The 27354-nt window shown below is 42.8% G+C and overlaps 2 protein-coding genes across 3 annotated transcripts; one reads left to right on the top strand and one right to left on the bottom strand.

The window, feature by feature from the left end:
- Positions 1–1281: 1281 nt before the first annotated feature.
- Positions 1282–25835, top strand: LOC136509334 (calmodulin-binding protein 60 A-like). Its single transcript, XM_066504160.1, has 10 exons — positions 1282–1343; positions 9686–9780; positions 14936–15405; positions 16888–17048; positions 18666–18878; positions 18971–19154; positions 19499–19663; positions 20530–20600; positions 22869–22955; positions 25334–25835. The coding sequence occupies exons 2-10, from the start codon at positions 9749–9751 to the stop codon at positions 25685–25687; spliced, it is 1737 nt and encodes a 578-aa protein (XP_066360257.1). The 5' UTR covers positions 1282–1343; positions 9686–9748; the 3' UTR covers positions 25688–25835.
- Positions 3011–13341, bottom strand: LOC136509335 (uncharacterized). 2 transcript variants are annotated; one of them, XM_066504162.1, is made up of 12 exons: positions 12731–13341; positions 12523–12633; positions 10095–10213; positions 8949–10001; positions 6017–8802; positions 5541–5699; positions 5123–5261; positions 4871–5015; positions 3944–4038; positions 3673–3862; positions 3478–3585; positions 3011–3394 (listed from the first exon to the last, which is right to left on the bottom strand). In XM_066504162.1, exons 5-6 carry the CDS (start codon positions 6463–6465, stop codon positions 5591–5593), a joined length of 558 nt encoding a protein of 185 aa, XP_066360259.1. In that variant the 5' UTR covers positions 6466–8802; positions 8949–10001; positions 10095–10213; positions 12523–12633; positions 12731–13341; the 3' UTR covers positions 3011–3394; positions 3478–3585; positions 3673–3862; positions 3944–4038; positions 4871–5015; positions 5123–5261; positions 5541–5590. The 2 variants fall into 2 exon arrangements, with proteins under 2 accessions (XP_066360259.1, XP_066360258.1); XM_066504161.1 differs by having other exon boundaries at positions 5560–5699; positions 12731–13328.
- Positions 25836–27354: the final 1519 nt, after the last annotated feature.

Genomic DNA, 27354 nt, shown 5'->3' on the forward strand with positions numbered 1-27354 from the left:
TGTTACTCTTGGTGGTTGTCGCCACCTAGACTGGCTTGGAGCAGCGGAGGAGCTTTGGCACGAGTTGGTGTTTGTTCATGGCCACTCCCGGTGACTAGTGTGAGGGGCTCTTGGGCTTATTCCCCGGCGGAGCGCCAAAAGCCACTCTAGTGAATTGCTCGTGAAGTTGAGTGCCCTCATCTTGTGTTGGTTGTGCGACACCCAAGTGTGGGTTAGGCGTGTGATGCCTATAAGCATGTGAACCTACAAGTGAGTGAGCCTTCACAACGGGGACTAGCTTGCCGGCAAGCAAGTGAATCTCGAGAGAAAAATCGTGTGTCATTTGTCTTATTGGAATTCTATTGGTATTCATTTATTGACACTTGCCGGCTCGGTATAACACTATCAACCTCTCTTGCATTACTTTCTTGTTTATCTTGTTGTAGAGGTTGTTAGCTAGTTAGTTGAGTACCTAGTTGCTTTTATTTGTAATTGTAAATTAGTTTGCTAGCTCTCTAGTCTTGCTTGTGTGCCAGTCTCAATAGGATATTAGAATTGGAGTAGGTGACTTGCAACCCTTGTAGAGCTAGTGTAAAATTGTATTTCGCTATTTAGTTGTCTAATCCGGTTGCTTAAGTGTTTTTAGAAAAATTTTATAGGCTATTCACCTCCCTCTACCATTTAGGACCTTTCAGGGTGGCCAGGGGCGCCGCTACGGTGGCGCCCGTGGGTTCAGGACGGCGGGATCCAGCATATGAAAGGGGACTGTGTTGTGTTGTGTTGTTCTTTCCTAATCGAAGTAGTGTGATAAATTTCGGGTCCCTGTAATTTTCTTGGGCCTGTTCAGTCGGTATGGAGGTGACAACCAGGCTGTTGTTATTTCCACCAGGACCAAGTGTAACCAAGAGCGATAGAGGGTAAGGGTGATGTTAAATCGCTGACACATGGGATCACGTTACGTCAGAGGAATCGTGTTTGAACGGGCCTAAGGGCGGAAATTGGCAGGAAATTGGCAGGCAGAGTTGGGCGAAATTTGGAAATTTAGCTATTGTAGTACTTTCGTTTTTATTTGGCAATTAGTATTCAATTATGGACTAATTAGGCTTAAAACGTTCGTCTCGCGATTTCCAACCAAACTGTACAATTAGTTTTTTTCGTCTATATTTAATACTCCATGCACGTATCGTAAGATTCGATATGATGGCTACTGTAGCACTTTTTGGAAAAAAAAATTTGGAACTAAACAAAGCCTTTACTGTTAATAAGCTCTCAGAGAAGCACATGAGTGACTCCAGCCGACGACCAGCGGAGCTCTCGAGTCTCGACGTGCGGAGTTAGGCCAGCCGACGACTACACTGCAGCCGGTGAGTTCGTCAATCATCTTAATTTCCTTCGGATACTTACTAATCATCTTAATTTCCTTCGGATACTTACTAATTTAGCGTTGAATTTTCCTGCTTTGAATACTGCGTGACCAATTTTTCGTTTTTATATTACTAGACTACCCAGACGCCGATTGATTACGTTCATAGCTGATTCCTCAATTTGAAGGAGTTAGTCGTCCTAAAGATCGGTCGTATGATAACAAAAAACACTGACAGGGATCGATGTACGCTCGCGTGCACCTCAATTTGCAGCAGCCCATAAAAATCAATTAGCTTTATTATTATACAGTACACTTAAATGTGATTGAGCTCAGACTAGATCTACCATATATTCCCCGCCACCATCAGTGCAGATGAGGCGGTGCGTCGTCCTCCCCCGCCGGCATCATCCACATAACCGGCGTGCATCTGACAGTAGCTAAGCTAGCAGGTAGCTAAGAAGTATACGTGAGCACGAGAGGCGTCGATGAATGAAGGGGATCGGACTGGGAGCGTCTTGACTCTTCAACCACCTGTCACCTACTAGGGACTAGTAGGGGCGACTGTGGAGATGCTGCTGGTCATAAGGTCATAAGGAAGGGGATCGGAATCGGACTGGGAGCGTCTTCAACCACCTGTCTCCCATGAGGTCGTGAGGATCAGAGTCTGCAGCTTACGGCATAGGCATTGAAATTCCCCAGTCGGGTTGATCGCTTCTAGCTGATCTTCAGCTCATCATTCATCCGTGGAATACGAATACCCCCGTTGTTCAGTCAAGACCCGCCCCCGTGATGATTGCTCCCTTCATAGCTATATTATCCATATCTACGCGTCTGGATCGACTCAACCTGTGCTCAATCTGAGGCAATGGGGCAACCACTGGCTGGACTGCCAGCGTTTCTCAACCAAAATCTGCACTACGTGCCTGTTTAGTTTCCAAAATTTTACAAAATTTTTCAAAATTTTCCATCACATCGAATCTTTGGACGTATGCACGAAACATTAAATATAAATAAAAAATAAAACTAATTACACAGTTTAGACAAAATTCACGAGACAAATCTTTTAAGCCTAATTAGACTATGATTGAACACTAATTACCAAATAACAACGAAAGTGCTACAGTACCATTTTCTAAAAAAATTCGCCAGCTAAACACGGCTATATAAGGCCTATATAGTAAACTAGGGGCACCCCGCGCTTTGCTGCGGGCAGAGGTGAACTGTGATTTCAATGATGTATTGAATTAGCCATATCTAAACAGGGTATTACGAGGGTGTTTGGATCCTGCGACTAAAGAACAGGGTATTACGAGGGTGTTTGGATCCTGCGACTAAAGTTTAGTTCATGTCACATCGGATGTTTGAATGCTAATTAGGAGTATTAAATATAGACTAATTACAAAACTAATTACACAGATAGAGACTAATTTACAAGATGAATCTATTAAGCCTAATTAATCCATCATTAGCACATGTTACTGTAGCATCACATTGTCACATCATGAACTAATTAGACTTAATAAATTCGTCTCGCAAATTAGCCTCCATCTATGTAATTAGTTTTGTAATTAATCTATTTTAATACTAGATGTGACAGGGACTAAACTTTAGTATAAAAAAACAAACACCCCCTAAGTTTGGAGCTAGTATGTAAAAACTCCGGTCTTTAATGTTGCTGCATGTACATCATACATTGTATCAATCCTTGATCAGCAATGGAGGTATATATAAAATAAAAACAGGGTGCACATGATTAGGTGTCTCTGTACATCTCAGGAGGACCTACTAAATGATAAAAAATGTCTGATTGATCAAGAATAATTGAATAATGGGTTTCTAACACAAACATCTCAAATAGTCGAATTCAAATATCGAATCCAAAGGCATGAGGAAATCAGGAGGTTGAGTAGCTAGGCAGCAACGCAGAGAACGTTGTGATGATAGATGACAGGTTGCAACTAAGTCACCAAAGGCATCTCCTATGTCAGTTCAGTTGTAAGTAGCCAGGTAATAATACCAGCAGAAATCATCCTTGCAAGGAAAGAAAAACTGAAAGCACAGAGCACATGGAACACGCATTTAGAGCTTTAGACATTGCAATTTACTAACATGAACTGGGGAGCTGTGGGAACCTGTTTATGCTGATGATGTGTATTAGGTGCTGATGTCTTAGCAGAGGTTGGCATCGCGCATGTTGGGTGCTGTAGGAAGCATAAGAACGATTTCAGATCTAATCCATCCTGTAATACATTGTCGAATTCAAATTCCATGTATAGAGGCTGGCACACAAATGTAAATTTGGGCAACTTTGCAATGGTGTGACTTACCAAGCATTGAACGCAAGGTGAGAGGCACCAAATACAGGAAGCATGTACAGTGAGGATACCAGCAGACTGAACAGATAGACAGCATCGCCCATAGGATGCTTAGAAGGCTGATGGAGTTCATTCAGCGTTCAAATTAGGACAACATGATATGGAAGGACAACATGGTATGCAAGCTTCATCAGATAATGGACTGACATCAGCAGCAGAGACATTTGTTATAATAGAAAATTAATACTTAACCACTTCTGTTAAGCATAGAGGTCAACTTTACCAAGAATAGGAGGCAAGCTGAGGTAACCAAATAAGGAAGCAGGTTCAACGCGCATACCAACTGGCTGAGCAGATAAAACATCGCTGCAAGACCATCTAAAAGCTGATTAGAATTCAATGGGGAAATCACCATGGAATAAGATGCAAGATTCATCAATTAACAAATAGGCATCATGAAGAGATTCGGCTGTTTTTAAAAACAGTCATCAAACAATTGGTAAGCATATGAGTTGTAACGCTGAACAAAAAGGCAAGCATGCATCACTAATCATGAGCTGAGCAATAAGGCATGATCTAGTAGCAACACAAGGCAGAGAAAACATTGGGAACTAATAGTAGCTGCCAAACAATTTTTTTGAAACATACTACTCCCTGCGTTCCAAATTATAAGACGTTTTGGCTTTTCTATATACATTGCTTTAACTATGTATCTAGACATAGTGTATATCTAAGTGCATAGCAAAAACTATGCACCTAGAAAAGCTATAACGTCTTGCAATTTGAAACGGAGGGAGTAATTGACAAACATAGAAGCGACAAAAATCATGTGGCAACAATCAAACAATTTAATACTAAAATTCTGGGATAAAAGGTTCAAGTATCACAGCCAAACATAGAAACACATTATTAACAGAATGCTGGTTGACATGATATTGTATAGATGATATGACAAAGAAGCGAAGTATGGGAGGGGCTTTTCAAGAAACGAAATGAGACATCTCTGCGAACACAAATAAAAGCACTTATGGTCCAATTTTGGAAGACATGGAAACTTGTTTAGGATATCGCATCAAATTAGCTAGCACATACACCTGCATCCTCTCAGGGACATTATTTTGTTTTATTTGGTCATCTTCTGTTGTCATATACTTCTCTGCTAGAATAAATGGCTGAAACTCATGTCGAAGCCTCGCCCCCCTTAACTCACCAGAGTTAGCAGCCTCCCTCTGAACCTCTTGCTTTCTTAGCGGTAGTAGCTTATCAACATCACCAAATATGTCTTCAGCCTCTTGCAGAGCAGATGACAATACACCTGCTGCCTGCCGTGGTACTTTTTTAAAAAATTCTTGCTCCTACAAATAAGAAACAGTACACATTATTGGGAGTGAACAGAGTCAGATATGATTCGACAGAGGCAAAGATATGGAACTGGTTCAAAAGATAGGACAAAGATCCGCACCTTACAACTTGTCCATTCCCATCAATTTCATCTTCCACCACAATGAAATCTGCCATTTCATGTCCATGACCACCAACTTCCTCGTCACCGTCCCCTGCCTGCTGATCGTCCTCGAAGTCCTCCTCAAACGGCGCAGCATCTGAGGAAATCGAAGTTGATAGGAAAAAAATAGTTTCAGGTACTTCCTGGGATAATTGTATTTTTTTTTGTATTTGCTGGTATATATAGCTTGCTGCATGGCTGAATAACTCTGATACAGATCGACTATAAATATTCAGTCTTTGCTACATAAATTAATTTTCACTGTCATTTTTCAGTATGTAGTAAGATTTTTTTGAGGCAAACCAGACATGTTACATGAACTTGCTGAAACGATTGACAAATAAGTTTATTATTAATCCAGTGAAATAAATCGCACATGTGCAAAGTGTGTTCACCCTTTTTGTGCAAATATCTGGGGCTAGCTTCTTAGCAGGCAGAAACTACTCGCCCATGCTGAACATGGCCATTCCTGTGCCCGACTCTTAACATGATGAGCACCGACCCTTCGAAGGCGCTGGCCACGTCGATGTGCAGCCTGTTCAGTTTCAGAAGAGGAGAGACAATATTCCCTTCATCAGATATTTCAGAATAATGCCAACAATTTGGCGTAATCCACATCACTCGTGCATTAACCAGAGGCAAGAATTAAAGTTTGGAGCTATAATAGCTGGAACCTGTACATGAAGAACCAAATCAATCTGAAACCCTAGATCAAGAACTAAATCGATCTGGGGACATAAGAACCGAATCGATTTAGGGAGGTGAGAGAGGCGGTGCCTACGCCACCGTCAGGAGGCCGGCGAGGTAGTCGAGGACGGCGGTGAGGTATTTGAGGACGGGGGCGAGGTAGACCTGGCAGATTTGTCGGAGTTGAGGATGACAGCGATTGTGGTCCGCCGCTTCCGCAACGGGCCCGCCCGCGCCCCAAGTGCCGTCACCGTCGCCACCTCTTCGTCCTGATCCGCGCGGCAGCCACCTGCGAGGCCCGTCGGAACGCGCAGCTGCCGTCGCCGCCGCAATCGGCCATCGCAGGCGCCGGCAGGTCCAGCCACCGCATCTGCACCCATAGCCGTCGTGGGAAGGAAGAGGAGATGCCGCGATTCGTCCGCGCAGCAACATGCAGGGGCGCCGCATCCACGCGCGCTGGTACCGGGGGAGGAAGCATGTCCGGCCGGGGAGAGGAAGAGAGAGGTGACGAAAGCGAGGGGCGCAGGCGGAGGCAGCGTGCCGCCGGCCGGGGAGGCGGCCGACGAGGCCGATGAATAAGGCTGTGGTGGTCGAAGGACAAGGCTGGCTGCCATGGCGGAACAGTAAAACAGTAATAATCAATAGGAACCGTTGGATGGGCAGATCGGGCGGCAGAGGCTGTAGGCTGTTCCTGTATGACTGTAGCGGCTGAGAAACTATAGATTTGATACTGATACTAATACTAATACTAATAATAATAATGATGATGATGCCCATCCACGGCTGCTTCCTGTTTAAACTGTTTGGTCCTGTTGCCGATAGACGAGAACAAAATCGAACTAGCAGGAACCCCCGCGCAACTGCGCGGGATAGCAAGGTCTAGCACATAAGTTTACTCATAAAAATAGTTGAATACATCTGACACGTTAGTAGTCTTAGATACTGGCACCTCTAAGATTTAATCACATTTCACAATCTTCTCATCCTGAAATACAATGTGTTTGTTCGAAACTAAAAATGCTTTAATTCTTGCTCCTGCTTAGCCAATCTGGGATATATTCTACGTAAAGCATCTAACCAATTGAAGGCACTGTAGGATAAAAGGAAAAGCCATCAGATAAATGTCAATTAGCAAACAATAAGCACATAAAAATGAAATGGCAAGAGGGGTGACAAAACTATGCAACATGCAGGTCAGTGGCCAAGCATCGACAAAACGCAAGTCTTTTAATTGACAATATACTTGGAAATCAAAAGAGACTATTTGTTGTAGTCGGGAGGTCATATATCTAACTAGTCTAGTTGAACTGTATTGAGCATGGCCCGAACAACTAAAAATGACAAATAGATCAATGCTGGACAGTAAATTTGACGATGGGGTGTGATAGTACAGTAGATAAAGATTATACTTACCAAAATTATGTAAGAAAGGATCAGATTGCTCAAACAAATTTTATGCTCTACAGGACTGGCCACTTGCCAAGCAAGGGCTGTCATGGGAATGATTCAGAAACAAATAAAAAATGCACATCGCAGGAAGTCACACTTGGTACAACCATGAAATCGTCAAATTAATGCTCTTCTTTTCAACGATAAATTACTTATTACTCTGAACCTTGAATATGCAAAACCAATGATTAGGTGGGTAGCAAGTGAATGATCAGCTGAAAGTGACACTGAAAGAAGGGATTCCTTATGAATTTCCTGGCGAAGAAGGTAGAAACTGATAGCCTAAATGAAAGAAAAGGAACTGAATGCTGAGCACCCAGGTTGACCTAAATTTTTATTCTTCAAGGGCTGTACACAATTAATGATATAAATGAGCTGTGTTAGAACTAAGCGGTTAATGGATGCGCAAAAATCGTAGCACTATGATATCTGGTTCGAGAAGAAAAAAAAATCTTTATCCTTTCTCCTTTTTTTGTATGCCATGCATGGCAGTTCTATATCGGGAAACTATGCACTAAATCAATATATCAGTGGACTCAGTGGTAAGTGTATTTTCTTCTGGGCTCGGTGGAACCATATGTAGGTGGATCTAAAATCATATCAAATTTGCAACTGAAGATTTAAATCCTGAGAACGATGACAGATTATATATCAGTAGACTCGGTGATCAAAATATTTTGTGTAGACTGGATGAAATCATATGCGAGTGGATTTAAAATCATATCGTAACTGAGAATGATGACAAAAACTAAGGACGCAATCAACAACAGTAGCTAACGTCATAGAGGAACCAAAAGGTTAATTAACTGGTGGCAATATCAATTGCCACCTGACTGTTCAGTGTGATTGGAGAAGAGGTTCCGAAATATGGTTTGCTACATAAGAGGGCAACATGGATGAACATCATCCATTGACAGTTGAGCACGAACTACCAATCAGGGGCGTCTTATGTACACATGAGAAAAAAGAATGTCGAAATGGTAAAGTAACTTTTATCTCTGATGGCTCGGGGCAATGCCAGACCTCCAAATAACTGGTCTGCGTGAGTGAACTTTCGTGCGGCTTTTTTCCATGTGTAGCGAAATACTATGTATGCCTTAGACGGGTTATCAACTGATGTAAACAACAGCAATAGGTATGGAAGTCATTCAGCAAGATGATGGAGAGAAAATAAGCACAAAACTAACCATGGGTGCCTCAGATTAAAAGTGGTTGTCAACTTCGTAGAACTAAGGACCGTCAACCGTAAGTAGGTGAGAAGATAAATAAAAGTAGAGTGACATCACCTGAGAATCGAAGCAGCACCGGAAGAATACCAAAGGGCAAACATGACCGGTAGGAAGGATTGAGCAAAGGAGGCAATATAAGGCAGCAGTAAGTTGTAAGCCTCAAGGAACAAAAGGAAGTGGTAGAGCAACAGATTAATTTCAACGCTGCAATCAATCCTCTGTGTTGTTGCTAAAAAATATATCCCTTCCATGTACTGGCAATAGTGCAATACTCTGTTCACATAGAAGGAAAAACTATTTTGAGTCTTTGACAAATATACTTTACTGGTAACAAAAGCACCACATGATGTTTGAACTGTAGCCATCATTAAGAAGAAAGAACACATATATGTTGATGGAGAAGAAAAGAGACTACTCACCTTAGGAGAATAGGAGGAAGAAGAAATGTGTCGGCCTAGAAACTCTGCTCTATTTCTTCCTGTTGTAATGCAGAAAGTGAGAATAGGCACTATATCCAAACCAATTAACTAAGCAAACATAATGTGCATGTAGCATCTGTCTTCTTTGGTCTACTGAAACTGACTCAAGGAACAGAGGTAATTCATCTTTAGCAATGTTTTAAAGGCGGTAAGGCGAGGCGAGGCGAGCGACCCCCTTCCAGCCGCCTAGGCGAATAAGGCGCTCGCCTAGGCGACGCCACACAGACAACTTAATATATAATGGCAATAAAAATTCAGATGCCAATCCAACCTTAATATAGCCAATTATAAGCATAATATGCAGTGCTATTAGAGTTCTAGGGCACCACATAAAGTAGCAAATTGCAAATATGAAATGTTCCATCTCTTAGTAGCCATAAACTAGTCTCTAATGGCGTATATAACTTAATTAGTAGTGTTGCTAGTGCAGCACATACTTAATTAGTAGTGCTGCTAGTGCAGCACATATATTAGCTTACAAAAGAGGGACTGAAATCTCTAATCTCTCAAGTCTCAATAGCCATCATCAAACTCTCCAGCGATGTTGGCTGCCTCATTATCTTCTCCAGTTTCATTGGCATCATTTGGATCATCCTCACAATCTATCACATCTGCATCATCAAATGGATCTGGATTTTCTTCATTGTCTGAACCCAACTCATCTTCATTCACTGTAGGTGCAGAATTTCTTGCATGCCTGTGGGCTGCTCTTGGAAAGTTTCGGCCTTGAAGTGATTGTGATGCTCCAACAGCTTCATCAACAAGGTTCCAAGTAAGATCACACTCACACCCACAACCACCTTGAGGGGGTACATGCAAAGAGTCAGCCCACTCATTGTTCCAATCAAAGTCCTCAATAACCAAAGGATCAAAGTTTTTTCCCTTCTTTTGGCGTAACTTTTGGAACCTAGATTTCATCTTCTGGTTGTAGGAAACAAAGACAGTAGAATTCAGCCTCTTATGCAACAATCGGTTCCTTTTCTTTGTGTGGATCTACAAAACCAGAAACACAATTGCAACCAAAAAATGAATAAACTGCTTGCTGAAATATTGGTAAGGGCAGCAAGCAAATGAGGAAATACTCACAGATTCAAATTTGCTCCAATTTCGCTCACAGCCAGATGATGAAGCACAAAGACTAACCACACGCCTTGCAAACCTTTGTAGCTCAATTGCACGGCCAGCATAGGAACGCCACCAATCAACTAGAGCAAACAAATGAAACAATATTTTAGGAGCTAGGACCAAAAAATGCTAGCTGGAATTAAATCGACATGATGTACACTTGCTGAAATTAAAATGGAAATGAAACACTTATGAGGACTCATTGACTCAAGGTTTTGTATGGCCATCTTATTTGAAAAAGCTTCTCCTCTAAGATATTCATAATCCATGGCTTGAGCATTGATCTTGCTTCTAGTTTCCTCATCCTCCACCATTCTTGCAAGCACGTCAAGAAAGCAACCTCTTAGCTGTCCAACAGTTGCATCATCATCCTTTTTTAGGAGAGGATGTAGCTTCCCTGGGTTCAAGTACATTGCAGCCCCATACAATGGATGATCCATTTGTTTCTCCCAACGTCGCTCAATTATTCCCATGATCTTCTTGAGCAAAGATTTCTTGGATTGGATGGCAAAGCTTTGATTGATCCTCTCCTTTGCATGCTTCATTAGAGCTTGAACCTCCGGCATTGCTGGCTTCTCATCTCCATCAACCACCCTAAGCACAATAAGGAGTGGGGATGAAGCTCTAAGGCAATCTTCCACTGAATTCCAAAACTGTGTAGAGAGCACAATGTTATGCACATCTAGACCAGCTTTAGTTTTGCCAATTTGTTCCCAGTCCATGCTTCGCTAACCATTAAAGACTTCAAAGCATCCTTGTGCTTGTACAAGATCTTTAAAGTCAAAAAGGTCGTTGCAAGAGACCGAACGGAAACGCCGTCGAGGCGCTCCGTGTGGAGCGTTCCGGAGAGAGGGTGAGGCGGCGCGGGGCCTCCCTGGACGGCTGGGGTCCAAGGGAGACGCCGGGCTGGCCCTCAAGCCTCCGGTAGCCGGAGCCGATGGAGGGGAGAGGTTGGATGGCGAGACGGGCCAACGCCAACTCTCCTCCCACCGTGACGATGAAGTCCAGGTCACCGAAACGCACGTGTGCGCCCGGGACCCAGCTGATTGCGTGGTTAGCCATCCGAGGCCTGATTTGGAACGCACAAAGGCCCCTACCTAGCGCGCCAACTATCGGTGTTTCGAACAAACACCGGCTAGTAAATTTATAATTGATGCGCGTTAGGCCCGGATGGTGCGCTAAAGGACACAAGGTTTATACTGGTTCGGGCTGAATGTCCCTACGTCCAGTCTGTTGCTGCTCGTGTTATTAGCACCGAAAAAGGTTCATAGTAGGGGATACAAACGATCGAGAGAGGGACGGGTCCCAAGTCTCTGATGGAATGGTCGAAAGGTCGCTGAGACCTCAGTCGCTGCTCAGCTGTGTGTGATGTGTCGTGTGTGTTGAACTGATCCTTCGAGAGTCGCCCCCCTTAGTGGGGTGCCCTGCCCTCCCTTTTATAGTCCAAGGGGGGAGCAGGGGTTACAGATCGGAGAACGAGGAAAATACCAAAGGTATAGAAGGTCCTTCAAGGGAGCCGGGTCTTCCTTTTTCCCCGCGCCAGCCCTGCTAACATGGCAGACCGTATCAGAGGTGGCGTGTTCGCCGATCCTCATAGGCCATGCCCTGGCCTTATTTAGCAAGTGGGTGCTTCCCATCCTACGCCGGCGAACGGTGCGGCGTGCCGGAGAGCCGAGCAGTGAACCCTCGGGGAGTAATTGGGGATGGATGACGCGAGTTCTGTCCTGGACCGTAGTGCTTGTCGCATGCCTATGTCGGTATACGTGCCCGATGGCTGATGGCGGCGCCCACAACACCGTGGGACAAAAGTCGGCGCATACAATACTATTCAGGCACTGTTAGGTTGGAAAGGGCTTAAAGCGCCTGTCCTGTCGTATCCCGACGGTACCTTCCTGCAGGCGGGCGGGCAGGGCATGGTCCCTGGTACTGCGGTTGACCCGAATGTCCTGTCGTACCCTATGTTCGTCATTATGAAGGAGCAAGGCGTGGTCGTTGGACGAGGCGGAGCCTAGCCCTCGAGGGTCGGACGAGGCGAAACCCAGCCCTCGGCCGTCGGGCGAGGCGGAGCCAGCCCTCGGGGGTCGGGCGAGGCGGAGTCAGCCCTCGGAGGTCGGGCGAGGCAAAACCAATCTTCCGTCGTTCGGACAAGGAGCGTAGTAGCGTTCTTGTCTGACTGGAAGCGTCTTCGTTCGATGGTTATTAGTCCCGTCTCATTGGGTACTCCGGTAGGAGAAAAGACATGGAGAGGAGGTTAGGAGAAAATGGCGGAACTAAACTGCTGATCACCACTGAAGAGAACAATTATAAGGTAGATGGAATGGTGTGCAAGAACACCACAGATTATGATGCAACCTGGAAGCAAGGATGGATGAAGGCTACGGAAACAGACCTGGGTCACCCCCATCGTCCATCAGCTTCAGGGAAAGCAGGATGAGGGACTGCTCCTGTATGGCGCACGAAACAGGTGGGCTTCTTCCACTTTCTGCAAAGGAGAACCTCCCTGATGGGAGAGTAAGGCAGATCTGGTAGTATCGAACGACGTTGAACAGGAAGAGGATGCAAAGAAGGTCAAGGATGGTGATTGCGTGACAACTAACCTGTTTGAAAATGGCGGCTAGGGTTTCTTGGACCACAGAATCGCAGTCAAACAGCGAAGGGGAGCAGTGGGCCCTATGGGCGCAGCCGCGAGCGGCGCGCGCGCTGTGGTCCTCCTCCCGTGACCAGAAGCGGTGGCGGCACGACGCGGGGCATCGTCAGTCGCGGACGTCGGCCACAGCGGTCGCCTGCCGCCGTCGCGCATGCGACGCCCTCGGCCGGAGGCCCTGCCGCTGTCGCGCACGCGACGCCCTCGGCCGGGGCGGCGCCTCCGCTCCCGTGGGGCCCCCGAGCGTGCAGGCACCGAGGCGCGGCTGCCGCTCCCATCGGCCCTCGGGCGGGCAGCCGCCTACGCTGCTGTGGGTGCCGTCAGGCGGACGGCCGCCGAGGCGCCCCCTCCGAGCCTGCGGTGTCCCTGGCCGATGCCATGGTTTGGGGGCCGAGGATGACGGCGGCGGAGGCCGCTGCGGCAGAAGCGCGTCGGAATCGTCGAGAGTTTTTTTTTTCTTTTTTGTCCTGTGGGAACGGAAGGGTCGAGGAAGCTTTTTTTTTTTCTGCGCGGTGGGTCCGGCTGGTGGAAGTGGAAGGAAACGAACGGGGATTGTATAGAGACAGCTTACACATCGGAAGAACGTGCGCGTCGTGCGGAGGGGCCGATTTTGTTATAAGAAAACAAGGTTTATGGCAGAAAGGAGGGGGCCATATACCAAAACAAGGTTTATGGTAGATTTACCAAATGCGAAACAAACGAATTAATATGGTGTTATATGAGCATCTAACCAAAATTTTGAGTCACTATGGATAGGAATGGGTCGGGTCCATCCATGGGATACTTGACCTGACCCACGTAAATAGAGCCAATGGGTGATAGGGGCAGGCTCTAAATTAATGGGTCAATACGGCCAGAACGTATTGACCAGTGAGTACCATGGGTCGACACACTCGTCATATTAATAATCTTTTTCTTTAATTGATCAGTGTTCTTCATTTTTTTCGAGGCCCTGTTCGACTGGTACATAAGCCGACTGGTTTCAGCTGATTCAATAGTATTTTGTGAGGGAGAATAAGCTGAAACCGGCTGAAAAGTAGTTCAAGTGAACAGGGCATACGATTGGTCATAACTTGTAAGACTATCTGTTCTTGAAAGTACAGTGAGGAATATTATATTTTGGAAGTGAAAATTGATAAAATTAAAATCATGGTTCACTTGAAGACTTATTTATTTTGATGCATTGCTAATAATCTTAATATATTATTCATGGTTTATGATTTTAGAAAAATATTTGGGTCGACCCATACTACCCAATAGACCATCGAGATCATAGTATTTAGGGAAAATGGGTCGACCCATGGCCTCTAAAATTGACCTTGAGGCCACAATAGTTAGAAGGCGACTGCCATACTACTTCTGAGACGTGACGCTTGTGCCTTCTCTATTGGCCATTATATCATCTTCATTCACTTCAGTTAAAATACCTTGCTTGATGAACATTGACTAGACAGTCACTGAATGACCATATATCGTACATCCTATTTCTTCTCTTGCTATTTACCAGATTCGTTGTAGAAAAACACTTTCTCAGCACTTGGTGCTGCCATTGGTATAGAAACTAGATACTGATTTTAGAAGAAAATATGTCAAATCGAAAAACTCTATCTCTCTTTGGTATCCAACAAGATTGACCGGAAACTCAACAATATTGTTTACGCCTCCTTTAAAGCTATCACCTTTTCTGATGTCATGAATGTATAGTTATCAAGTTGTATCTCAAATCTTGTGAAGTCATTACTTCAAAATTTATAACGTGGCTTAAGATTTGGGCCTTGGGGTACAGTTGTAGGATGGTCCATGGCCCACCTGAACCACCCTTTAGATCCACTAGTGACCTATCCAAAGAGGACTAGGATGCATTTTTATTCTTTTAACTTATATAGCCGCGAAAGGGCCTTAGCCTAATACCTGCCTATATATGAGTCCTTTCGAAATCCTATATGGTTGATATTGATGTATCTTCCAAATATTTCAATTCTAAAAAAAGACTTATATATAGCCTTTTTATTTAAAGGACCTAAATATCTGCTTATCTACGAGTCCTTTCGAAATCATTCCTCCATTTCAAATTGTATATGGTTGATGTTGATGTATCTTCCATTGTAGTAATGTAGAGTTCACTTCACTGTTTAATGACATGGTTAATTGCTCGCAGACAAATGGCTTCCTCGCCCTCGAACTTGCAGCTCCGGTTTACCTGCAACAAGTTGAAGGTTCCAGTTTACACGAAAAAAAGAATATATGCAGGGAATGGTCACGATGTAGAGGTAGCAATCTATAGTAATGGTGAGGCAATCAGATCTGGTCCACTGTCTTCAGTGAAAGTCGAGATGGTTGTTCTGCCGGGTGATTTCTCTAGGGAGAATGACTCGACAGCAGAGGAGGTCGACAGACAGATAGTCATCAGCCGACATGGACAAGGATCTGTATTGGATGGAGTATGTGCTCACAAGCTGGTCAATGGGAGTCACACCTTTGCTGACATCTGTTTCAGGGAAGGGTCCGTGAGGACTCGCACAAGGGAGTTCATCCTCGCAGCAAGAGTTGTGAACGGGGACATTGATGGACTTCGAATTCAGGAAGCATTCATGAATCCAGTCACGGTTAAGGATCGACGCAGCGAGTGTAAGTATTAAAGGCATGTTTAACAGGGCTCTTTCTCTAATGCTTTTTTTGAGAAGCCAGAGCAATTTAGGAGGAGCTACTTTTTTTTTTTTTTGCTCTAGCTGCCAGTCTAAAAACAGTTTTGGCTTCTCTACTGTTCACCAGAAAACAGCTTCTTCTTCTAAAGGGTTTGGTAGGGCTTCTCTGGCTCCTCCAAAGAAGCTGGAGCACGAGCCGTGCCAAACAAGCCCTAACTATCGGTTGTACATTCTACAAAATGCTAAAGTCTCATCGCTTTCCTGTACACCTTCGTCCCTATACCACTCTATAAGTAAAGCTCTCTTTGGTAGAGCATCAAGGGCAGTTTCACCCGCTGTTACAGTATTCATGTACTGTAGCACCACTATTTTATGAGGCTCTTTTTTCTCTCATCTTTCTCAGCAATTAGAAGCCGGTGAAGCCATTATGTTTTACATCACCGGCTATTGTAGCAATATAAGCTGAAACCGGGTGAAGCTCCACCAAATACCCCCTAAGATACAAGGTTTGAATCTCAAACGAAAGAAACCAAATAAAAGTCTTTCACACAATAGATTTTATTAAGAATAGATGCCAAAATTGTAACACATACAATATTGTTTTAAACATATGATTTTTCTCTTCACAACTACACGCCATTTAGTTTAATAATATAATAGATAGATTTAGAGGCAAGGCAAGAGTACTGGCGTTCTAACAAAGTTTGCCAAAAGTGTGGCAACTATTTTGTTCACCATATTTTTTTTTTGTGCCAGCCATGCCTTACTACCGAATAGACCTGACCAAATTGAGCCCGGCCTGGCCCATGGGCCCGCCCTGAGCCCGTCGGGTTTTGGCCTGCCCACAAACCTTAATGGATAAGGCCTGGGCATAGATCCCGCTGTCCAGAAAAAAATTCTAGGCCCGAGCCCGGCTTGAAATACTATTTTAGCTATTTTACAATGTAAAATGCGAGGACGGCCCTCCCAAGCTCGGGGCCGGCCCGAGCCTGACCCAAAAAAGTTAGGCCCGACTTGCCCAGTGGAACGGTCATGGGCGAAACTTTTTCGGTCTGAAATAACGAGACTTTTTTTTGTGCAGCCCGAACCTAGCCCGGCCCACAAACTGCTCAGGTCTACTACTGAATGTCGACTATGACAAAGTTAAGCGTCAACCAAACAGATCCTTAGCTTCAGTGCCTTATGTGATCTCTCAGCAAGAGGACAGGTGTCAGGGGAGGGAAATTTTTGTGAAACTGTTCATTAGCGAGAGGATTCTGGAATTTATGATGATTTTGTATTGGCAATTCGTGACGTTTTTGTCTGGTTATTAAAAATTTAGCATTTAACCCCCGAACTTGACTTATTATGATGTTTTGGTAGAAATTGTAATTGATATAGCGCCCTTAATGTCCGGGTCGATCTTTGTCATAGATTAATGCATACATTTGTTTTACTGACACGTTTTTTTCTTTTTTTCGTGCAGCAAATGAAAAGAGTGACCCACCGAAGTTGGATGACGAAGTTTATCGATTGAAGGGAATTGGCAAAAATGGAACGTACTTTAAAAGGCTCCGAGGGGCGAACATCAGAACCGTGGAGGACTTTCTAAAAGCTTACAACAGACATAGAAAAAATCTTCGTGAGGTAACCCTGTCTACGTACGCTCTGGAACAAACCAGTACACAAATTTAACTTGCCACAATATTTCACTACAGTTACGTTCCTTGCAACGGATTTTTTTAACCTCAATCAGAAATTCGCTCACACTCTAAGATCCTTACCACAATATTCACTATAGTTACATTCCTTGCAATGGTTTTTTTTAACCTCAACTAGAAATTTGCTCACACTCATAAGACCCCACAGCAGCAACCAGAAATTTGTTCACTCATAAGACCCCACAGCAGCACCCTGTGACTCATGTGAAAACGAGCGCAACAGGAGCCGGGGTTAAAAACGGATTTTTTTTAACCCCAACTAAAAATTCGCTCACATGAGGAGTTGAATCCAGAGCCTAAGAAAGTGCTACTAGAGCCACTGTAACCAACTCAGCTATAGATGACCGCTCGTGTGCTATGTCTAACAAATACAATGTACTACCTTGAACTTGAATATTAAGCTCTACACTGCACTTTTCCAAATCCATCAAATTAGGGGATATTAGTAATAAAACACACAAAAAATTGCTCAGAACTTTGAATGCTCCTGGCAAGCACACATAGACTAAACAATGGAATGGAACTAGAGGGCGCTGTCGCTCTAGAAGAACCGCAGAATTTTGGTGAGAACCACAATTGTGTCAATTGGCAGTCCTTCCAGTGCTTACCCCATCATGTAACTTTTCCACGACACATGTTAGGATAAAAAATTCAGCGAATAATAATGCATACCTAATGGGTCTTGATCTGGGATTATATAATTTTATGCAAGAATTTAGGGCTGTTGATTGGAGGATTTTCACAGGAATTTCAAAGGAATTCCATTCCTTGGTTTTGCTGATATCATACACCGTTTGGAATGGAGGAAAGCAGCCAGCCGTTCCAGAGGAAAGGAATCGCTTGCTTCACAAAACACGGGAAAAGAAACATCCACTCCGAGCCGTGGTTTTGCGGAAGTCCAAAGCGAGTGAGGAGAAAAGAAGCACTCTGCTCGCCATCAAAACTGAAGGCGACGAACTTGAAGAAGAGAGAGAACTGGCGCAACGGGCCGAAGAAGAACAGGCAAACCATGGCACAACTGCTGCTGCCCCATGCCTGCCTTGTCGAGTCGTCGTCGAGCAGCAGTTCCCTGCTGCACCGCCCACCTTGCGTGGATCCGCACTCGCCCCTCTATCAGCTGCAGCTCATGGCCGGCTGCTTTCCATTCGCTCTGGATCTGGGGAATAGATAACAGGTGAGAGAACGATACACAATTCGCAGTTGAAGGGGTGAGAATGAGGATAAGAACGAATGAACGATGTCACATGAAGCTTCTCGGACATGTGTTTGGTGGGTCAAATGTGTCAGTAGCATACGCATGCAATTTTGTTTGAAGCCTATACATTAATGGGACCCACATTGATCTAGTTTCCTATGTTCCAAACACATTTTGGTAAGTTTTCCTATGTTTTTTTTGTGCCTCTGTTTTGCTACTACATATCTATCATATTCCTGTTTTTTTTTTCCTTTCCTCCGTTTTGTATTCCTGTGTTCCAAACAAGCCCGGGCCGTATTTGTTATCTAGAGAGTCGAACTTGTAAACTTGTTATTCATTGGTATGAAGGTCGTTCTGAACATAATGTCAGAGAAATGTAAGATATGGGAAACCATGGTTCAGCATGCAACGGAGTGTGATATCAAAGACAAGGATGAACTGAAAGCATACAAAATTCTAGGGGAAAATGCTCAGATCTTCTTCAATTGCGTAGATTATATTGTTGGAGCAGAATTTAGTGACGGATACATTGCAAAGGAGAATTTCAATCCGCAGCAAAAGGTTTATGTTAAACTCCTAAGCTCCAACACCCAACTGTTTGCTAGCTTAAGTAGATGAAATTAATATTAATCAAGGAAGTCATTTGGTTGCAGGCCTTGGTGGATAGGCACACAATACAAGCATACAATGAACTGAAGAGTATTGGGTATCATTATGTAATGTTAGAAAACAGCCCTGTCAAAATTTGTACGAATGTTCGGGGGGCCGACTCGTCCTTTCCGATTGAAGATGCAGTATCACAGCCAAATCCCACTGATCATAATGCATCGTTTCAAGGTTAGAAAAAGTGTTCTCAGAGCTTGTCTTCACACTTCACTAAACAAATTTTGCAGCAAATTATACTTCCTCCATTCCAAATTATAAGTCATTCCAATCTTCTTGATAATCAAAGTATCTCAAGTTTGACTAAATTTATATAATAAAATAATAATATTTATGATACCAAATAAATATTATTAGATTCTTCATTAGTTATATTTTCATGGTATACCTATTTGATGTCATAAATCTTTTTAATTTTTTCTATAATTTTGGTCAAACTTGAAATGCTTTGACTTTACAAAAAATTAAAATAACTTATAATTTGGAACGGATGGAGTAACATCTAGAATGTTTTGCAGCGGCTGACAACAACTCAGGCCTTCCTTTTGCTGATCGGCTTCAAACAATTCCTACGCATGCAAACTGCAGTACCGCTGCAACACTTTTTGTTGGAGGTGGCGGTGGCGCATCTGAAGCACTGCTTGACCACCTTAACCCTCAAGTTGTCAGCGATGGCTACGATGGTAAGCTAGTTCTTTACAGGCATACAGCTACATCTACCTTTGCGTTTTGTACTTCTCTTTATGAATAGTTGTACTATCTAAAATTTTAGAGAGAAAAAAGTGCTACAAAAATATGAAAAATTGTATCTTTTTTCATATCATAGAAATGGCATATATTTTTGCACAATTTTGTAATTTTCTTCGTAACTTTATGAAGTGTGCACAAGCACAAACTCCTGTTAGTTATTAACCTCAGTGGCACAGAATAGCATTCCCAGGCACTACCTCATATATTGTCAATTTTGCATCAGAAGTTCGCAATATGAATCGGCTTATATTTTGACACTCCCTTCATGTGCAAACTCCTCCTAGATGTGGAAATATGAGTGGGGTATAATAATTTGAGAAATTTTATCTAGCTGCTCTCGTTAGACTTTTTACTACGAGACTTTTGGCCATCATGCACCTGACTAGTTCAAAAAAAAAAACTTAAGCTGATAGAAAGGTGAGCAATGTGCTTATACTTCAACGTCATGGACCAACATTGCATTGGTAGTGGGGAGCAGATTTGAAATTGTGGTGAGAAATGCACGTGTGGTCAGTGGGAGTCGAACCTGCATCAAGCAATCGGTCCAGTTATTCTACTTACTATCTAGTTTAGATGTGCTCCATCCGTTCTAAATTTTAAGACGTTCTAACTTTATATATATATAGTTTTTACTATATACCTAGATACGTATGATATATATTTAAGTACGTAGTAAAAATTATTTATCTAAAAAAGTCGAAGTGCCTTGTAATTTAGAATGGATGGAGTAAGATATAAGAAGGTATATCAGGGCGGGTTCAGTCTTTGCCCCCGCTCAATATGGTGTTTTGTGTTTCAGGAGGGTTTCGTCACTTCAGTACTGTTGCTGTGGAAGAAGGCATATTTTATTGGGATAGCATACCGAATGACGTAAGTGAAATTATATACTATTATCAGTAAAAAGTGAGTTTTATCATCCCGTGACATATTATGACAAAGTATGTAATTTAATTAGGTATTAGGTGGTAATATAAAAAAATTCTATACATTGTTTGAGTCACAACCAGACCATCGTCCCTAATAAAACATTGGCATGCCAAACTTTTAGTGACGTAGATTTAGTTTGCTACCAAAGGGTTTTATTTGAAGGTTACAAACTAATGACAAAATTTTGGTAGGGGAACGCAATGAAACTCGGTAACAAACCAAACCAAACCAACCTTACATTAAGCTCAAAAGTAAATTTAATCAGAAAACATAGTTTTATAGATATCTGACCTTCAATCTAATTTATTTTTTCAGTAAAAGTTTTGTTTGTTCACAGCAAATATTGTCTATTCCCTTAGTTCTGAAATACAAAATATCAAAACGTTCAAGATTTGTCCTAAATTATAAGAGATTCAGGTGAACTAACCCCCTAACTCAATTTAAAAAGACAACATTCACATGAAAACCTACCATTAATTTCTATTATTAACCTAAATATGGTAACTAGAAAGGGTAATATGCGTCATTTGGTTTACCATGTAATGCTATCCTAAAATTTCTAGGGTACTTTATATTTCAGGACAGAGAGAATACTACCTAATTTAGAAAGCCACCGGAGGGGACGACTGGCCTTCAACAATCAACACGAAACAACTTAATTAGGGTATGGTTTTGCTAGTAATTAGGATATGTTTGGTAGCCATTTTGAGTGTACCCACCACCATTATGAGCAGGATGGCTAGTGAAACTCATTTTGAGTGTACCCCGAGGGCAGAGGGCATATTTTTTGCATCTGCGCATATAGGCTACATCCACAAGCAGGCGACCAAGCAAACATACTTGTTTCTCAAATTATATGGATCCACCACCCAAACTAAATAAAAAGGGATAGAACCAATCAAACACACCCTTAGACCATTCTGTCAAGCGGGATGCTCAAATGTAGCTTTCTACCACTTAGGTCTTATTTTTCCCCCTAATAACAAAGTATTTTTTATTAAAGCTTTCTGCCATTTTGAGTGTACAGTTAATTGAGTTGGCGGAAGGTGGCTTCCTGCCAGGAAAGTTGGTTACTGCCGGCCGACAGGGCGCTAGGCTGCTAACTCTGTATATAGGCTTTTTGATTTTTTTAATCAAAATGAATAATTACGGGGGCTTCAAAAATATTATAATCTTCCAAATAGATGTTAAAAATTAAGCACGGTCCGGCATCATAGCTTGTGCAATTTTGAAATTAATATTCTTCCTAGAATGTTATATTTGAGCTTCGGTTAAGTTGTTTAGCTCCAAAATATTCTTTTATAAATTTAGAAAAATCATCTAAATTCATGGTTTGAAAGTATCTTATCATGTGATTTATCAGCATACATGCTCAAGAAATCCAAAATTCCATAATACAATACATGCTAAGAATTAGGTTTTGTTTTGATATTAAATTTAAATGCATTCTAAACAAGCTCAAGATAATGAACATGTGTCATGAAAATTTGGAGGGAGATAAAGCATCCGAAAATTTTGAGCTTGTTTTCACTGCATTTAAATTTAATATAAAAAAGTAATTTTATGCAAGGTCTTTATTAAGAAGTTTTGAATTTCACTTGAGCATGCATGCTAGCAAACTACATTATAAAATACTAGTTTTCAAACAATTAATTTAGATCTTTTTCCAAACTTTTGAAAAACATTTTGGGGCTAAACAACTCAATTGAAAACTAAAATGTAGCATTTTGTGAAGAATATTAATTTCAAAACTGCAGAAACTATCATTCTAGATACATGTAAAATGGGCCATGCTTGATTTTAACATCGATTTGAAAGACTACAAGATTTTAACATTTGCTCTACACTAGTTTTTTAATCCCTTTTTGTCCAAAATGAATGATCTAGGTGTCTTTAAAAAATATTGTAATCTTCCAAATTGATAATTAAATCAAGCATGACTCATAGTACCTATAAACTATGATTTGAATTGATAGTTTTGTGCAAATGAGCTTCCAATTTGTATAAGAATAAGAATAAAAATAATAATAAGAATAAGAATAAGAATAAGAATAAGAAGAAGAAGAAGAAGAAGATATTGTGCTAGCTGCATCAATAATAAGTGTCCACATAGATGGATGATCTTCAGCTCATCAGAATAGCCCATTGGTTAGCACCAGCTATTGGCCGGGGTTGCAAGCTCACAGTAAGGGTGATCATTACTGTATGCAGGAATTTTCTCTTCGAGAGTCGTGGGCTTCATCAGATCAGGTTGGTTACTCCATATCAGGCAAGGACAATATGATCATAATACCAGAGGTGAGTAATATGAGCTAAATAAAATCTAATGAATATAATTATCAGGCAAGATTATAGTTTTTTTTTTATAATTGATGGCCAATATTTCAGTTTTTTTTCATAGAATTTCTACAGCTCAATTTTAGTGTGTCACTAACTAGAAGCTTCCAATTGGTACACATACTAGGCTATCAACCCGTACTGCTGCACCAGCTAAAGTCTTAGCAGACATAAGCATTAAAAATTCGTGTCTAATACCTACAACATATAAAAATTATTTATCTTTGTGCTCTTTCTCTTTCTTCATTTTCTAGCACAATATACATAGAAATACTCTTAATATCCTCTATCAGATTACAAGACTTATTAATTACGGAGTACTTTACATTTTTTCCATTATATCCCTAGTTTTTCTTCCTTAACATGACACCGTACCTCTATTTGTCTTTAACGCATTTATGAGTTAAAGCCTTAACTTGAATTCTAGTGGCTCTTGCATTCCATGTCTCAGGTCATGAATTAGATTTTGTGTTTCAAATTTCAACTTAGTACTTGTCATAACTTTTCACCCTCGTGTCATGTTGAAACTCTTTTGCTTTTGTATTTTTAATGGAAACTCTCTTGTCATAAAACAAGGATATTAGATTGAAGAACGAAGACTGCACCCTCATTTACTACTTAGCATAAATGGTCATTTAATCTTACGCGGGACAATTAAGATCAGTGAGCTTGAAGAGAGATTAGGTCACGACAATGGTATTAACATCGAGAGAATATTAATATTCAAATAAAATAATCACTACTACTTGCTATAAAAGGGATCTCAAAGACCATAAAGTTCATGGTCATCATTAGTCTGCATTAACCTCCTCCACATGTTGAAGTTTCATATCGCATATAACAGTATTTATTATAAAAGTAGATAGCTTACAATTATTACTATGAATATAGGTATGCGATAATTATATGACCTACCTAATGGCTGCTTAGGCGCTTGTTGGGCAGTGGTCTTGTTTTTATTTTTTTTTCCTAATGTATGGCGCTAAGAGTCCTATACTTGGTTACTTTGCGAAGCAGGCTCTGCCTGTCCTCCGCTGTTTTCTTCTCTTTTTAATGAAATGACACGCAACTCTTCTACGTCGTTTGGAAGAATATATATATATATATATATATATATATATATATATATATATAGGGAGAGGTTATTCAGTAGCCGGCTACAAAATAAGTTATTCTGTAGCCACCTCCATTTACTATAATTTTATATACTAATTTACCATAATATAAATACATATTTACGATAGTTGGGTTACTATAACACATGGGGATATTTACCATAACGTTATATTAAACCACTTAGTAAGGAGTTACTATAATCTCGTAAAATAACATAGTAATTATCGTAACTCAAAGTGGCTACAGAATAAGTTATTCTGTAGCCAGCTACAGGATAGTAGTTCTATATATATATATATATATATATATATATATATATATATATATATATATATATATATATGCACACACACACACACCATAATATTTTAGGTAAAAATTTTATAAGTTTATCTAAAATATTAACTTACATAAATTATTGTTATGGTATTAATATAATTTGAAATTTGTTGGTGTCATTGGTGTATGAGTCTTTAAGAAAAATGAATGCTAATATAATATATAACAAATGTATTTATTGCCTACGCATGTATGTATCCATGATTTGTATGATGGTACAATATATATATTTACTTAGTTATTTTTTATATATTAATAGTAATAGAGGCAGGTAATTTTAAAACATAGGAAGGCGTAATTTATGATAATAGAATTATTTTTGTAATAACATATGTTGATAATTTATATGTAGACTTGAGGTGATATTTTTAGTTTATTTTGATAATTTCAAAAGTGGTTTAGATGTGGATTTAAAGGGTCACTTAAAACGGCAGGGTTGGTAATTTACATGTACATTTAGGGGATTACTTCATCTTGCGTTTGATAATAGCATAGGTGGTGGGTTTTAGATAAAGACTTAGGGATTAATTTATATTGTGTCTGTAGTGGCAGAGTTGGGCAATCTTTTAGAACATTCAATTTATCCAATAGCTTATCAATGATGGTTAGAGTCTAGCTAACTGATGATTAGATCTTTTAATTTTTTATGAGAATTTTCAGGATTAGTTTCCTTTTTCTAGCGTGTCTTATAAACCGTTGGAGGTCTCAAATTAATAGTAATAAGATTTTTTTTATCATATCTTGTGAGAATTAATATGGATTTTGCAAGCTGAACAAATAATATGTAGTTTCTCCAGAACCGTCAATTGAACAGAATAGCCGAAGGTTAGCACCAGAGCTACCGCTCGGCGTTACGAGCTGACAGTGATCTTTATTCAACGCAGGGATTTTCTCCTGGAGAGTTGCTAGCTTCCTCAGATCAAGCCAACTACTCCACTTTCCTCCCGTCATCGACTCAACAACAAACAGCAATACCAGGCAGCGGCAATATCCATTTCGACGGCAGCAATCAGTTTATTACAACATCAGCCTATTATCCATCTGAGCAGAGGCCTCATTACTGTCAGGAAATTGAATTCCAATCCGGTGGTATCGTCGTTCCTGTTGGCAATGCAACTCCATTGGTGTCAGCCCAAAACACCACACCAAAGAGCACATACATAAGTCAGGGATCAGACCTAGGAACCTCATTTACTGATGGCACACGGGCGAATGCTTATAATAAGGACGATCTTTGAGTCTGAAAATGGTAGCTAGTAAGAACCAAAGGGCAAATAAGCTACTGTACCTGCGATTCGATAAGAGCATATACAACACCATGCACGTTTTTTTGTGTCAAAAATAGACGGAAGAATAAAAACATACTTTTCTATTCTTATTTTTATTTCAATCTTCATTTTATTGGTTGTTCTTCGCTTTTTGTGTCAGCTGGATGGCTGAAAAAACTTTCCAATGAGACAAGGCCTAATACTTACAGGAGCCGAACTAGGTCCTGGGCTGAAGGGGTCGGCAGCCCAGGACGAGCCCAGCAGGTCTTCAATTCAGCCTAAGAACAGCCCATGGGAAAGAGGAGTCCAGAGCTTCAGCCCCAGCCTACCCATCGATGGCCTGTGACTCTGAGGCTGTGAAATGAGGACGCCGGCAGCTAGCAGATCCCTGCGTCCATGCAGGGCGTTGGCTGCTATCCAGCCACCCGGGGCGCCCCCAGCCGGCTAGCCCCTCGTGTCCTTGCGCCCCGCTATACTTGGCCATCGGGCTGGCCTGGCTCGGGCTGGCCCGGCTCGGCACGGCCCAGGCACGGGCCAGGCACGGACCCGGAGGATGTCGGGCCGGCACGGCACTGCCGTGCCTCCCGTGCCGTGCCGCTGCGGGTCCTCGTGCCTTGCCATCAGCTCAAGCACGAGCCTGTGGGCTGTTTTTCGTGTCGGGCCGGCCCGAGAAGCACGGCCCATTCAGCGTGTCGGGCCAGCCCGGGGCCCACGGCGAATTGCGAGCAGCCAGAGAGAGGGGGAAGGGGAGGAAGCGTGAGCGAGCAGCCGGAGATCGTGGCGTCGGGGCGGAGCTCATGGCCGGATCTGGCGTCGGGGCGGAGCTCGTGGCCGGATCTGGCATCGGGGCGGAGCTTGGGGCTAGCGCGCTTGTTCCCACGGCGACCGAGGCGGGACTGCGGGAGGCGATGGCGGCGCTCGACGTTGGATCCCACGAGAAGAGAAGGGGGTGGAGGGGATTCAGCGAGCCGCGGGGAAGCAGGACCTCGAGGCGTCGATGGCAACGCGCGAACACGAGGTTGCGCGGCTATTGTGGCGTGAGCAGCCAGAGAGGGGGGGGGGGAAGGGGAGGAAGCGCGAGTAGCTGGGCGGCGCAGTAGAGTCACCGGAGTAGCTCGCGTGGCTCCCGCGCCGCCGCCGCTGGATGAGAGCGCTGGGAGGCTTGGAGGCTAGGGGAAGAGTGGAGGGAGTTAGGGTTCGGGGGTGGGATGGGGCAGCGGCGCTGCGCGGGGGAGAGCCGCCGCGGCCGCGGCGTGTGGGTGCGGCTCCGCTTATATATGAGGAGGGGGGAGGCCAGTTGGGCCGCGGGGATGGTGGGCCGGCCAGCTGGGCCGCGGGGAGTCAGTGGAGGAGTGAGGAGGGGGAGGGGTTGGCTAGGCCGCTGCCGGGCCGGCTGACTCAGGCCAGGCCATGCCGTGCCAGCCCACGGGCCTGAGCAGCGGCCCAGGCACGGCCTACTGCCTCGGGCCGGGCCAGCCCGGGCCCGCATGTCACCGGGCCGTGCCGTGCTCGTGTCGGGCTAAAAAAGCGGGCTTCGTGCCGTGCCATCATGCCTCGGGCTGCATGGCCAAGTATACGCCCGTGCACTGATGGACCTACACCTACACCTACACGCCTGCACAGGCTAGAGAGGCCGA

The sequence above is a fragment of the Miscanthus floridulus genome, chromosome 15 (assembly GCF_019320115.1).
Source record: "Miscanthus floridulus cultivar M001 chromosome 15, ASM1932011v1, whole genome shotgun sequence".
NCBI classification, from domain to species: domain Eukaryota; kingdom Viridiplantae; phylum Streptophyta; class Magnoliopsida; order Poales; family Poaceae; genus Miscanthus; species Miscanthus floridulus.

Coding starts and splice junctions, on each gene's coding strand:
- LOC136509335 (XM_066504162.1), bottom strand. CDS start 6,465: ATGGCAGCCAGCCTTGTCCTTCGACCACCACAGCCTTATTCATCGGCC. Junction 5,700..6,016: donor AACTCCGACAAATCTGCCAG/GTCTACCTCGCC, acceptor GAAACTGAACAG/GCTGCACATCGACGTGGCCA.
- LOC136509334 (XM_066504160.1), top strand. CDS start 9,749: ATGCTCCAACAGCTTCATCAACAAGGTTCCAA. Junction 15,406..16,887: donor TAAGGATCGACGCAGCGAGT/GTAAGTATTAAA, acceptor TTTTTCGTGCAG/CAAATGAAAAGAGTGACCCA. Junction 17,049..18,665: donor ATAGAAAAAATCTTCGTGAG/GTAACCCTGTCT, acceptor ATTGGTATGAAG/GTCGTTCTGAACATAATGTC.